The 13,136-nt window shown below is 36.8% G+C and overlaps 1 protein-coding gene across 38 annotated transcripts in view; it reads right to left on the bottom strand.

Annotated features, from left to right (window-relative positions):
- Positions 1-1,283: 1,283 nt before the first annotated feature.
- Positions 1,284-13,136, bottom strand: part of rims1b (regulating synaptic membrane exocytosis 1b) — a 459,598-nt gene continuing 447,745 nt past the window's right edge. For all 38 annotated transcript variants that reach the window (XM_051919562.1, XM_051919565.1, XM_051919570.1 and 35 more), the window contains 4 exons: positions 12,741-12,853; positions 7,101-7,202; positions 6,487-6,626; positions 1,284-3,832 (listed from right to left, as the gene is read on the bottom strand). In XM_051919562.1, the coding sequence (XP_051775522.1) occupies positions 3,614-3,832; positions 6,487-6,626; positions 7,101-7,202; positions 12,741-12,853 (574 nt within the window). In that variant the 3' untranslated portion in view covers positions 1,284-3,613. The remainder of the gene's footprint in view (positions 3,833-6,486; positions 6,627-7,100; positions 7,203-12,740; positions 12,854-13,136) is intronic.

Here is a 13,136-nt window from a genome sequence, read left to right as displayed (position 1 = left end):
CAAAAGGTAAAGCACCACTAACAATGGAAAAATGTCTCATGTGTCAAAAGGACAAGACCAGTTCACTATTGGGTGTTACGTATTGCTTGTTGTCCAAAAGTGTTGATATCTGTAGCCTCCTGGTCATTGTTCTGAGCTAAGGTGGGGGGGGGATGTAATGGGGTAGCTTTTCATTTAGTGTATATGTAAAGCAGATACATACATGTACTGTTTCAGGAATAGTCTGTCACCACTGTGTCGCCCACCCTTGTATACAGTAGAAACAATACAGCCACCATGTGTATAATATACCCGCTACTACCAGCTTCCTTCAAAATGTTATTATTGTGAAATCAAACCTTTTTCCCTTATTAAATATTCAGATATCTTCAGAATATCACCTTAGGATGATATAACATAGCATAACATGGAATTCAGTTCATTCCAGAACTAAGAAAGCAAAATTAAAAATGCAAAATTAATTAAAATACTCACCCCTAGTCCATGGTCTACTTAATTTTGTCAGTTCTGAAAGCAAATAGGAGACCAGTTTGCCACAACATGGACACTTGGTGCAGACTGAGCATGTAATGTTCAGATGTCAAGTCTGCTTATGAGGCTAGTTATTGAATGCACATGAATAGAACATCTACATTAGTAAAAGCACAAGTGTCTGTATCTGTGTGTTCGCCTGGTAGCTATGTCTCTATTATATGCCATTTGGTATGGGATTCATAACGGCAGTACTAATCGCCATCTGTTAGAATGAAAAATGCATTTAATTACTACATGTATTACAAAATATATTGCAAAAAATGGTGCACTGCAAACATTAACGCTGAATATGGTTAAGTCTACATTGATTATGTAAATTTCAATCTGTCTTAGATGGGTAGCACAACTAGCTTAATTATAATCTTTAAATACTTTATGTATTTACTTGAATCTGAATAGCACTATGCAGTTTTTATACATCAAACTGCAACAAGTCACCAGCAATTTAACACAATCTTTACTGTATTATTTGAAATGTAACATTGTGATTAATTAATTCATAGTTGTCAATTTTGTTAAGTTAAACTGTAACATTTTGATTTCATACTTTGATAAGGCTGATGTGTGCATTACACATAAACTTCTATTTAATAAACATCTTCTAGAATATTTAAACATTAAATTGTATATATTTTTCATGTGGTTTAATTTACTGGTGAAAAGAAAAAAATACACAATCATTTCCTGTAAACTGTTGAACCATTCAAGCAATAAGTAACCAAGTATCAAAGAAAGTTATGAAAATGCCATTAGTCTTCCACACATTCTTTTATTTGTAGATCATAAAAAGTAACTAGTAACAATATATGTAAAGAAATTTTCTTTTTTTTAATAAAACATACACGAGTCATTGGAGCCACATCTGTAATACAAAGAGGAAAAGGTGCAATTGAATATTTTCATTTTCTAGGTGAAACACATAATTGTAAACCATCAGCATTTTACTTTTAATACTGACAAAGTAAACAAGTCAGGCTTACTGGACATGGAAAGTAAACTTTATTAAACATGTTTACATGACATGATTTGGAAATTCATTTAGAAGCACAGGGGAATGTTCAGACAACTGATTTCAGTAGAAATATACCATCCAATTACCAGTAGTTAAATTTGGCCATTGTTACACTAAAACAATAATATCTAATAATAATAATAATGTAGTGCACCAACACTTTCATTCTTCCTGCTCAGCAGGTCGAGCAGAGATCTACCTTATTAGCCGAAAGAATTGCATGGCAAATTAGACCTTGCCTGTTTATTAACAGATAATAGCTAGGTGCAGCCAGTATATTTATTTATAATATATATATCTATTTTTTATATATATATATATATATATATATATATATATATATATATATATATATATATATATATATCTCAATCGAAATCTTGTTTGTACACAGTTTCTACATCTGTCCCACAGGAGAAATCTACACCAAAGTATTTATTGGAAGGATTTTGGTCTGTACTACATCACTTTTTCCATAGGGTAAAAAATAAATCGCTATATAGACATTTAGCACCAGACTGAGACACAGGCTGGAGCACAAAAAATCTGCAAAATGTCTATATGCAAAAATGAATGGCTTCAGTTTCTTGGTTATCTTTTTATATTAAGTACGAGCAAACTGTACAAGTACATGCAACATACAAGCTGGCCTATGTGGAACTAACACACATTTATTTAAATAACCTTTTTTGTTTTCTTTTGTTTCTGTTTTACAAAATGTGCATGCAGCTTTGAACAGTTCAAGAGTCATGCTGCACTACTTGTTGTTCTTAAAAGAAAATGGCCCATTTAAGGATGAGAAAGAAATTTCGAATTGCACCTGCTCAGATTGCAGCTTGTGCGGGTGTGGGCATGTGTGTTTTATCACATTTACAGAAGTTCTGTAAGGGTAGTGTTTTTATTTGCTCTTTTTGTTCTTTTTTAAATCAAGGCAGTGTAAATGAAATGGATAAAAAGCAAACTTTAAATTTGGCTTCATTTTCCAAAATTTTTTTGCAGTAAAAAAATCAAGCATTTTGTGCTTGCATTAATCTTAAAATAATGCAAAATGTAAGTTTAATAAAAATAAAACAAACACTGGATGTGTGCAGGTCATTCCACCAGAACTTTCAGTGAAATCCAACAAGTTGTACCTTGCTCTGTCCAGGGCTAAAAAAAAAAAGTGTCAAAAGACACACTTAACTGTATCTGGGAGGCTCTGGGGGCAGCTCAAAGTGCCCTATTACCAAACCCCCTTTATTGGTCAACATCTCAGGAAATCAAATATACATTTATACACATAAAATTCAATTCTGTAGAATTGCAGGAAGAAAACAAGTTAACGATGTACCATCAAACTTAAGTCTGAAGCTGCTTTTAACAGTCCTCAGCTCTTGGTGTCAAGAGACTGCTTAAGAAATAGGTTTCTTTCATGCAAAACAGAGAACATAAAACCTTTACTCATAATGCAGTTGTGTGCCTGTATACAAAAAGAATTTAAGAAAGGAACAGCAGTGAGAGTCGCTGTAAACAGGGATTCTATTTTTGATGGAGGAACCAGAAGTGCAGTTGCCAGTGCTTTAGAGCACCACGTCAGCTCACTCTTATAGCACTTCTTAACTGCTTTAAAAAAAGTCCTTGGTATGGGACTCCGCCAGCATTACAGAGGAAGTGCAGAAGACAGGCACATAACCTCAGTAATGTAACACTGCTTAAGGTTGGAGGAAAGTGTGGCTTTTGTTTTTCATTTGTAATGAAGTCATAAACACTCCAGTTTATTTGAATTGCTTCATGTAACAGTGTATTTTGTTGCTTTGCTTGTAACTATCCCAAAACTGCATGGATGCTAACTTAGTTAATTTTTTTGTCATTTAAACGGGTGCATGATTCTGCCAATTGAAAGCAGTTTTGTGATATTTGTTTTACTTATAACAGCCCCATTTTAATTTTTTTTGAAGAAAAATGTACTACTGGCAAAAAACAAGATTGATTGTCTGGCTCCAACAAAGCTTTGATCCTTTCTACTTCTGGTTCTGATTGTTTCCCAGTTCCTTAGTTCAGAATTGGCCCGAATCTTCTGCCTGGCCACTATGACCTTATGCACGGAGGTCCTGTTGAACTTTCAAGAGATGACTGGGAAGCCCTGCGGGTCAGAGGTGCTAATGTGGGATCCACAAGGGAGGAGGGTGGGAACAGTTTGTACCAGCCAATCACCATACTAGACAAGTCTAACTCTTCCAATAGGATTTGTGCGACTCCCATAAAACACTTGTGGTCCATACGGCCATAGTCTCCCCAGACTATCACCTGTTGGCAATAAGAAAAGTGGTTAAAGAGCTGACTTTCAATGACCATTCAATATTTTCAGAATGCACACCAGGTACAAGGCGTTCCAGCTGAAACTAAATTTAGCCCTTGAATCAGTCGACCTTAGCACACCCTTGTGTTACTTAAACATTAAATTATAAGATCAGCTGTACAGTACATAATGTACATAGCGCTGTTCAAGGAGATGAAATGTTTGAATGGATTTTAATTATCTGTGCCATTGTTTTGTTTAGGACTGGAATGTCATCTTTCAAGTTTTATAATTACTTTTAACTAGAGAACATTTGTATTATAGTGATCATGCCTTTATTTCCATTGTCACACACATGCCTCTTGTGCACAGCTATTACAGGCTCTAGTGGAGGTAATATAATGCCAATGCACAAGATAACGTTGTATACTATCGTCTCTTCTCTTCCTCCTTCTGCAGACCGGATGATTGACAGGTCAACAACTTCTGACATCATTTCCAGTGTCTGGCCACCTTTACTCTCCTCTTCCCATTTGTCTGTACTTAACAGGAGATGTAGCCATTTTTGCCAGTCTGGTCTTAGACTCATGTCCTAGGGACATATTTTTTGCTGAAAAGCCTCTAAATTTTGCATTTATAATATATGGGGTCACAGTGTCGTCCTAAATCTTTTTCATGTGTTTTGTCTCCTTTTTACAACACGCATAATATAATAACCTAAGATGTAAAAGTAAATTCAAGAAATACACACAGGTGAATTAAATTTGGACTTTCCAGTTTACAAGTCATTAAAGAAATGTTTTGAAAAAGCTAACACAATGAAGTTATATATTTTAAATATCTACCATGGGAGACATTCCACACAAATGACTCGCAAATTTCATAAGAGAAGCTGCAAACCAGCATAGCATTGTGTTGTACGGTATGTATGGGTATTACATCCATTTACTAAATATACTTAAGTATTAGAGACTATGTTTGCTCTTGATTAAAGGAATACTCAGCCCAAAAATTATATATTCTTTTATTTGTTACTTGTCCAGCATTGTTTGGTACAGCAGAGAAAATTTTTAATCTCATGATTTAATAGAGAACAGAAATTACAATTTTTGGACTGTACTCTGCACTATTTCCCCATTTGTCTTTGCAAAACTGCTCAAGCTCTATCGGGTTACATGGAGATTGTGAATGAACAGCCTTTTTCAAGTTCAGCCACAACTTCTCATTTGGAGTCAGATTTGGATTCTGACTCAGCCACTCCAGAACATTAACGCTGTTGTTTTTAAGCCATTCCTGTGTAGCTTTGACTTTATGTTTGGGGTCATTGTCTTGCTGCTCTCGGGAGATTTACAGCTGTTTCATACTCTCTCCATTTCTTAATGGTTGATTTCTTGCTTTCATTCCGGACTTGTGCTTTTTCAGTCACCTCTTCATGGAGATGCTGGAGTGTTTTTTTGACTTCATTGTGCATGTGAGGTCACCATATTGACTCACCACAAGTTGGACCTTAAAGATAAGGTGCATTTAATTGACAATCAATTGAAGCCTCTTGACTAAAGACAGGAGATCTCCAATGAACTAATTATATGACTTCTAAAACAAATTGGCTGCCCCAGTGATATGCCATATTAAAGAGGATGAATGCTCATGTGATTAATTATTTTGTATTTCATATTTGTAATTAATTTAGACTACTTTGCAGAGGTCTATTTTGGCTTCGATATCAAAGAGTTTTTTTTGGTTGATCAAAGTCAAAAAACAACATTAAATCCACTGTGATTCAATGTTGTGTAACAATAAAATGTGAAAACTCTGAAGAGGTGAATATTTTTATAGGCACTGTACATCTATTCCAATGTGATACTTTAAATGTCTTTATAATTGAAACCAATCACAAGCAAACAGTACACAATTGCAATGTCAGTATTCACATAGCAAACAGTGTAGATGTGTTAATTTACTTTAAGGATTTGAATCAGAAATGTATCATGGCTGCAACATAAAGCTTTAGCTGTCCAAAGAACGCTAAAAAGCTCAAATGTTACGAATGGCTACCCCTAAATCAATTAGAAATGGAAGCTTTTAATGGCATCCGAAGTGCTGCATTAAGTCACATTTGCCTGTAATTGTTCTTCTAGTAAGTGGAGAATAACACTGGGTAGTCACTGTAATAAGTGGATAAACATGTATTATGAATACTGGAAGACACTAGCACCACTGAAGTGATTTGTTGCTAAGCGAGGTAAGCACAGTGTAGTAAGTGATGTAGACTCGCATAACATGGAGCGGTGAAGTAGGGTGTCAAACCACAGCTAGCCTACACCACTAAAGAAACCTAGAAACTTAAAAAGAAGTCAAAATTCCCATCTATCATAACAAGCTATGGTAAGGTTAAAAAAAAAATAACACTGCGAAGTAGGAATGCAAGCATAAGAATCACAACCTTGTTCCACAAATGAAGCACTGTTGACAATTTATCCCAATTTGATCTGTTTATTCAGCTAAATGTCATAATTCAGAAAGGTGTGAAAGAAAGAAAGACAGAAAGCAGGAAAGAGACATAGCTATCTGCTGAGCCTGAAAAACAGGCTTATCAAAAAACAATTCTTGTGACGTGTTATGTTAATTAACATTAAAGAATCTGCACAATGAAGTTACTGACCTGAAGCACTTTACCCTGTGGACTCTCATCAAAAAGTAGTGACTGCTGATATAGAGGGTCAAGTGTTTTTCGTGCAATCTTTGTTTTCTTTTTGGCTATACATGCTCCATTCTCTAGGAGGTAAACCTTGACATAGGGAGCTGAAAAAGGAGGAATACAATTACTTAAATGTGATGTGACAGCACAGCCAAGTAATTTAATACTAGAACTTCTGATTTGTGTTATGAAGGCTGATGTTTTCTTACTTAAACTGTATTGACTCTTTTAGACCCAGTGAAGTTACTAAAGTGAACAGGATGTTAACTTGTATTTGAATATCAGGTCAAATGTGTTTCCCATAATGTCCAAAATGTCTTGTATCAAGGTTATAAGAAAGCATAAAATATTTCTATGATCAAATTACTTTTTCAGCATTTGGAAGTACATTGGCTTCCTACTGGTAAACTGAAAAATGAAGTGCAGAGGCCAGGCTGAAACATAAACCAAAGGTAGACTGTGTACAGAGTACATACAGGGTATCAGAAATATCTGAAGACAAATTGTGTCAATATTAAAATGCACTCAATACATTACTGCTAGAACATGTAAGATGCTTTACAGTTGAACATACTCACCGGGGAGAGATTTTGACCCTGGTTTTGATGTGAGACCTCGAGCTCTTATGACTTCAACTTCTAACTGCCCCTTCTTATCCATCATACCAATCTGAATATCACCTGCAATGTAAAAGAACTGAGTGAAAACAATATGGTGAAAGACATGAATGTATTGATAAAGACAGATTTAAGTGTGTGGCCCAGACTTTCAGAAACTGTCTATACATCTATATATTTTTCTTTATACTCTTAAAATCAGATATACTTTGTTTATTATATTTGGTAAACGGAAAGAGCAGAGGTACATATAAGGGGACTCTTTTCTTCTCATAGGGGGACCCAGACCGTCATGCCCCAGGGGAAGGGAAGCTGGAAGAAGACTGGGTCTCCAAACAGGGAAAAACATAGGCCATGTGCTCACGGGCGTCAAAGGGATGCTTTCCGCAGTGGCGGAAAGAAGCCCTGATCTTGGCTGAGAACGAGGTGGAGCACAACTTCCCATCCTGTTTCCATGTCCAGAGGGAATGGGTGCAAGGAGGGGAACGCTGGTGCTACGACTGCCACAATTTAGGTCACAAAGATGCTGTCTGTATAGGTAAACGAGGGATGCCACGTAGCATCTCCCTGCCCTTTTCTTGTTTTGTATTTCTGCCATACTCGGAAGTGCTACTGGAAGAGGATCCAGTAGTGCACCTGGAGCACTTCTGGGTGCACTATAAAAGAGGCCACCTCACTCTGTTTGAAGAGCCAAAGTCGGCAGGTGGAGGACAGCGCTTGCTGAGAGAGGAGTGGAGGCGGCAGAGGAGAGAAAGAAAGAGAGAGAAGAAGAAAAGAGGAAAAGAAACTGAGTTTATTTGTTAGTGATTTGTGCACCGTGTGCTAAAAAGGGCAATAAAAGGGAATAAAAATGTGCTGCTTTATCACTTGTGTGGTCTGCCTGTCTGTGCCTGGGGAGCGGTACAGCCCCCCCCATATTTTCCACAATGTATGTGTGTGTGTGTGTGTGTATATATATATATATATATATATATATATATATATATACACGTATGTATGCGAGGTGAGACACAAAAATAACCGGACTGGGCTTGGGGCTTTCCTGGAAAACTGTCCGGAGGTCGGCCGGATGTGAATCATAGAACTATATCCCCTCTCATATGTCCTATCAAACTGCCGACTGGCTAGATATATCCTGTGAATAGCCCAGTCAGTGTTTGCACAACAATCGGTACACGAATTGCCACGTTAATGTCGGGTGAAAAAAATCAAACAGTAAATCAACATTAAATTTCTCTCAAGTTTTCTCTTTTTCCATAAAGCAGTTTTTTGACTGACAAAAACATTCCTGTCCTCGATCATCCTCCGTATTCGCCCGATTTAGCTCCCTGTGCTTTTTACTTGTTCCCCAAAATCAAAAGTGACCTGAAGGGAACACATTTTTCTTCACTTGGTGAAGTGAAGACAAAAGCAGCAAGCCTGTTGAACGGCCTCAAGCAAGAAGACTTCCAGCGCTGTTTCTATCAATGGAAGATACGTATGAAGCAGTGTTGAGATCATCGGGATGGGGGGGATTATACAGAAAGTGACAATGTTTAGAATGCTGTAATTCATCAATAAATAGAGATTTTTTTTTACCAATCCAGTTATTTTTGTGTCTCATCTCATATATATATATATATATATATATATATATATATATATATATATATATATATATATACTGTATATCTTTCATTTCCTAGGAACATCTGAGTACTGGGGTGTTTTCCAAACAAAGATTTTTAGTGAAGCAGTATATAGTTGTATGAAATTAAATCAAATGTGAAAAATTGGCTGTGCAAAAATTTGGGTCCCCTTGTAATTTTGCTGATTTGAATGCATGTGACTGATCAATACTGATTACTTGTAACACCAAATTGGTTGGATTAGTTCGTTAAGCCTTGCACTTCATAGACAGGTGTGTCCAATCAAGAGAAAAGGTATTTAAGGTGGTCAATTGCAAGTTGTGCTTCCCTTTGAGTCTCCTCTGAAGAGTGACAGCATGTGATCCTCAAAGCAACTCTCAAAAGATCTGAAAACAAAGATTGTTCAGTATCATGGTTTAGGGCAGCGGTACTCAATCTTTCGCATTTCACGCCCCCCCCCCTTTTCTACACTGGAATAATTCTGTGCCCCCAGCATAATATAAGATTGATGAGAATAACCCATGATACAACTAACAAAGATATGATACTCGTGCGGTGTCGCGGTATCCTATCATTTTTACTTCCATAAGATTTGCATGTGTTCGGCTAACTTCGATGAAATATTTGCAATTTATTTTTTTTAAAGTGCATTAACAACTGTTAAAATGTCTTGTTTGGATTTTGGTAGTAATTGTAATCCCAAAAACAAAGAATAAATTATTCTTATTGAATTATTTTTTTATGTAAAGAAACGATTAAATATGTTTTAATTTTTAAAAATCTCATTAACGAGGACACTAATGAAGTCAATCTGCGCGAGACAAACGTATTTTCGTCCGACAAATATTATACAGTATCGCTGTTAGTGGTATCATGAAAATAACCCAATACGCAGTAAATTATTTAACTCAATTTGGCAATATTGGCTATGCTGCCAATGTGGTGCAGTCACGCCGCATTATCACCTGATCTACTGTTACCCGAATGTTCGCGACAGATACGTCTCGCACTTTAAAGCAGGCACATATTAGTCATTAGATCTATGCCTTAGAAATGTTTTATTTTAATTTTAGTTATAATGCATTCGTTGATTATATGCTTGCAAATTTAAATTTGAAATAAAAATGCACTGTAATTTTGATGTCTTGTTCATTTATTCGATGGCCCCCTTGTATAGTTTCAGTGCCTCCCCAGGGGGGCGCGCCCCACAGTTGGAGAACCGCTGGTTTAGGGGAAGGCTACAAAAAGCTACCTCAGAGGTTTAAACTGTCAGTTTCAACTGTAAGGAATGTAATCAGGAAATGGAAGGCCATAGGCTGTTGCTGTTAAACCCAGCAGGTATGGCAGTCCAAAAAAATACAGGAGCATCATATGCACAGGATTGTGAGAATGGTTACAGACAACCCACAGATCACCTCCAAAGACCTGTAAGAACATCTTGCTGCAGAGGGTGTATCTGTACATCATTTTACAATTCAGCGCAATTTGCACAAAGAACATCTGTATGACAGGGTCATGAGAAAGAAGCCCTTTCTGCACTCACGCCATAAACAGAGTCGCTTGTTGTTTGCAAATGCTCATTTAGACAAGTCAGATTCATTTTGGAACAAAGTGCTTTGGACTGATGAGACAAAAATTGAGTTATTTGGTCAGAACAAAAAGCGCTTTGCATGGCGGAAGAACAACACTGCATTCCAAGAAAAAAAACCTACTACCTACTGTCAAATTTGGTGGAGGTTCCATCATGCTATGGGGCTATGTGGCTAGTTCAGTGACTGGGGCCCTTGTTAAAGTCGAGGGTCAGATGAATTCATCCCAATATCAACGAATTCTTCAGGCTAATTTTCAAGCATCAGTCACAAAGTTGAAGTTACACAGGGGTTGGATATTCCAACAAGACAATGACCCAAAACACAGTTCGAAATCTACAAAGGCATTCATGCAGAGGGAGAAGTACAATGTTCTGGAATGGCCGTCACAGTCCCCTGACTTGAATATCATCGAAAATCTATGGGATGATTTGAAGAAGGCTGTCCATGCTCGACAGCCATCAAATTTAACTGAACTGGAGAGATTTTGTATGGAAGAATGGTCAAACATACCTCCATCCAGAATCCAGACACTCATCAAAGGCTATAGGAGGACAGTGTCTAGAGGCTGTTATATTTGCAAAAGGAGGCTCAACTAAGTATTGATGTAATATCTCTGTTGGATTGCCCAAATTTATGCACCTGTCTAATTTTGTTATGATGCATATTGCATATTGTTTGTTAATTCAATAAACGTAATGTCACTGCTGAAATACTACTGTTTCCATAAGGCATGTCATACATTAAAAGGAAGTTGATACTTTGAAAGCTCAGCCAATGAGAAACTAAAATCCAAAGAATTAAGAGGGGTTCCCAAACTTTTTCATATGACTGTATATTTTATACACAGTATATATATATATATATATATATATATATATATATATATATATATATATATATATATATATATTATACAGTATATAAATACACACACAAGTGTGTATATATAATATGTATGTACTGTTAATATTCTTGTGCAGTTTGTAAATAGGCATTTTTTTGTCTCTATTCCTTTTCTGCTTTGATGGTTACGCGCAGTTCATTATAAAGGGAGTGGTTCACGGGTGTGGTCATATAAATCAGTATCTGCTTACTTGTTCAGTTCAATTTCGTGTATGATTTTTATAAAGGGGAATATGTACATGTCCTGCGGTGGGTTGGCACCCTGCCCAGGATTGGTTCCTGCCTTGTGCCCTGTGTTGGCTGGGATTGGCTCCGGCAGAACCCCGTGACCCTGTGTTCGGATTCAGCGGGTTGGAAAATGGAAGGATGGAATATGTACATAATTCTGGTTGGTTATTTCCTAATTCATACTCTATGTAATTGGCTTAATTTAGTCTGGTGGTTATTTTTTCTGTTTATAAAAGACACCTCTATCAAAGGGGATCCAATTAGGGCTAAAGTTCTGTCCATTTCCGAACCTGTTAGAATGAATCTCTTACCAAGAGTAGGAGGTTCTCATGTGTGTTGTGCTCCTTGTATTGTATTTAGAGGAACTTGCTACAGCACAGTGTGTCTGTAGTCAAAGTGGTAAAATTTCAACCTTGATCAGTCACTTTCTCTTGTTGCTTTCTGGCAGCAAACATGGCCTCTCTGCTCTACATCTGCATCAGAGAAGAGCAGCCAGCAGATCTGCTTTTTATGGACCGAAGGTGTATCAGGGGTCAAAATCTACAGAAGGATTTGTACACAGTATATAAACAGCATTTTTCCCATGGAGGAGTGCTTACTAACGGACTGAGAAATTCAGCAGTGGTTGGACAAGTGCTAAGCATGAAGGAGGAGTGGAAGTTCACATCCACTATCAATGACAACACTGAGCAAGTTTGTACCATGATACAGAAAAACTGATGAGTGACACAAAGTGGCAAAACATTTATAAATTAATCACAGTTCTGCATATGTCGCTGTCCACAACAGGCTTGGCCTTCATGAAGCCTGTGCATGATGGTCCCAAAATAGCTCACAGAGGAGCAAACAAAAATTGTCTTATAGGACCACAATAGTAATGAAGGTGATGCATATTTGAAGGGAATCATTGGATCATCACTTCCAACTGGAGGTTTAATGGAAGAGTATGGAATGGAAACACCCAAGAGCACCAGTCCAAAAAAAAAAAAAAAAATTTCAAAATAATGCTTGCCGTGTAATGGAGCAACGTGTATTAGAAGTGGTATGTGTGCCTTTTTCTTCTGAAGGCATATACTTGTGGAAAGTTAGACCCAATGCATTGACAAAAAAAATGGCTATGTACTGAATGCATTCTACTGCAGCTATAATTTTTTAGAAATACAGAGCAGATAATTATTGACTTACCCTTGTATCTCTTGCATTCTCTAAAAGGAAATATTTGATTTACCATTTTTTCGATAAAATCTTACCCATAGCAGGGGTAGCAAGGGTCTGTCTTCCAACAAGCTGTGCAGGTCCAAGCCCATCCAAAAAATCACTAAATTGGCTGTCTGCTCCCAACCTTACTCCAGAAAATATCAAACTAAAGAACACAAAGAAAAGGAATAAGATCTTTATTTTACTTTATTGAGATCATGGCATTCAACATTTTTTAAAGCTAATTGGCAATGATGAGTAAGGGCACTCTCACATTAAAGGAAAAACAATTTCAATAAATAATGTTAACAATACAAGATACATTCATGAATTTTCAAAATGTATTTGTTGTAGCAATAGAATGCTGCAGTGCAGAACATGTTCGGGTGCATGAGGCGAATCCAGTCAGGACAGGGTGACACACTTAAAACTCTAATTTAAAGTAACCA

This window comes from Erpetoichthys calabaricus, chromosome 15, assembly GCF_900747795.2.
Source record: "Erpetoichthys calabaricus chromosome 15, fErpCal1.3, whole genome shotgun sequence".
Lineage (NCBI taxonomy): Eukaryota > Metazoa > Chordata > Cladistia > Polypteriformes > Polypteridae > Erpetoichthys > Erpetoichthys calabaricus.
Note: the sequence above shows the minus strand (reverse complement) of the source record. Positions and strands in the feature narration are given on the sequence as shown.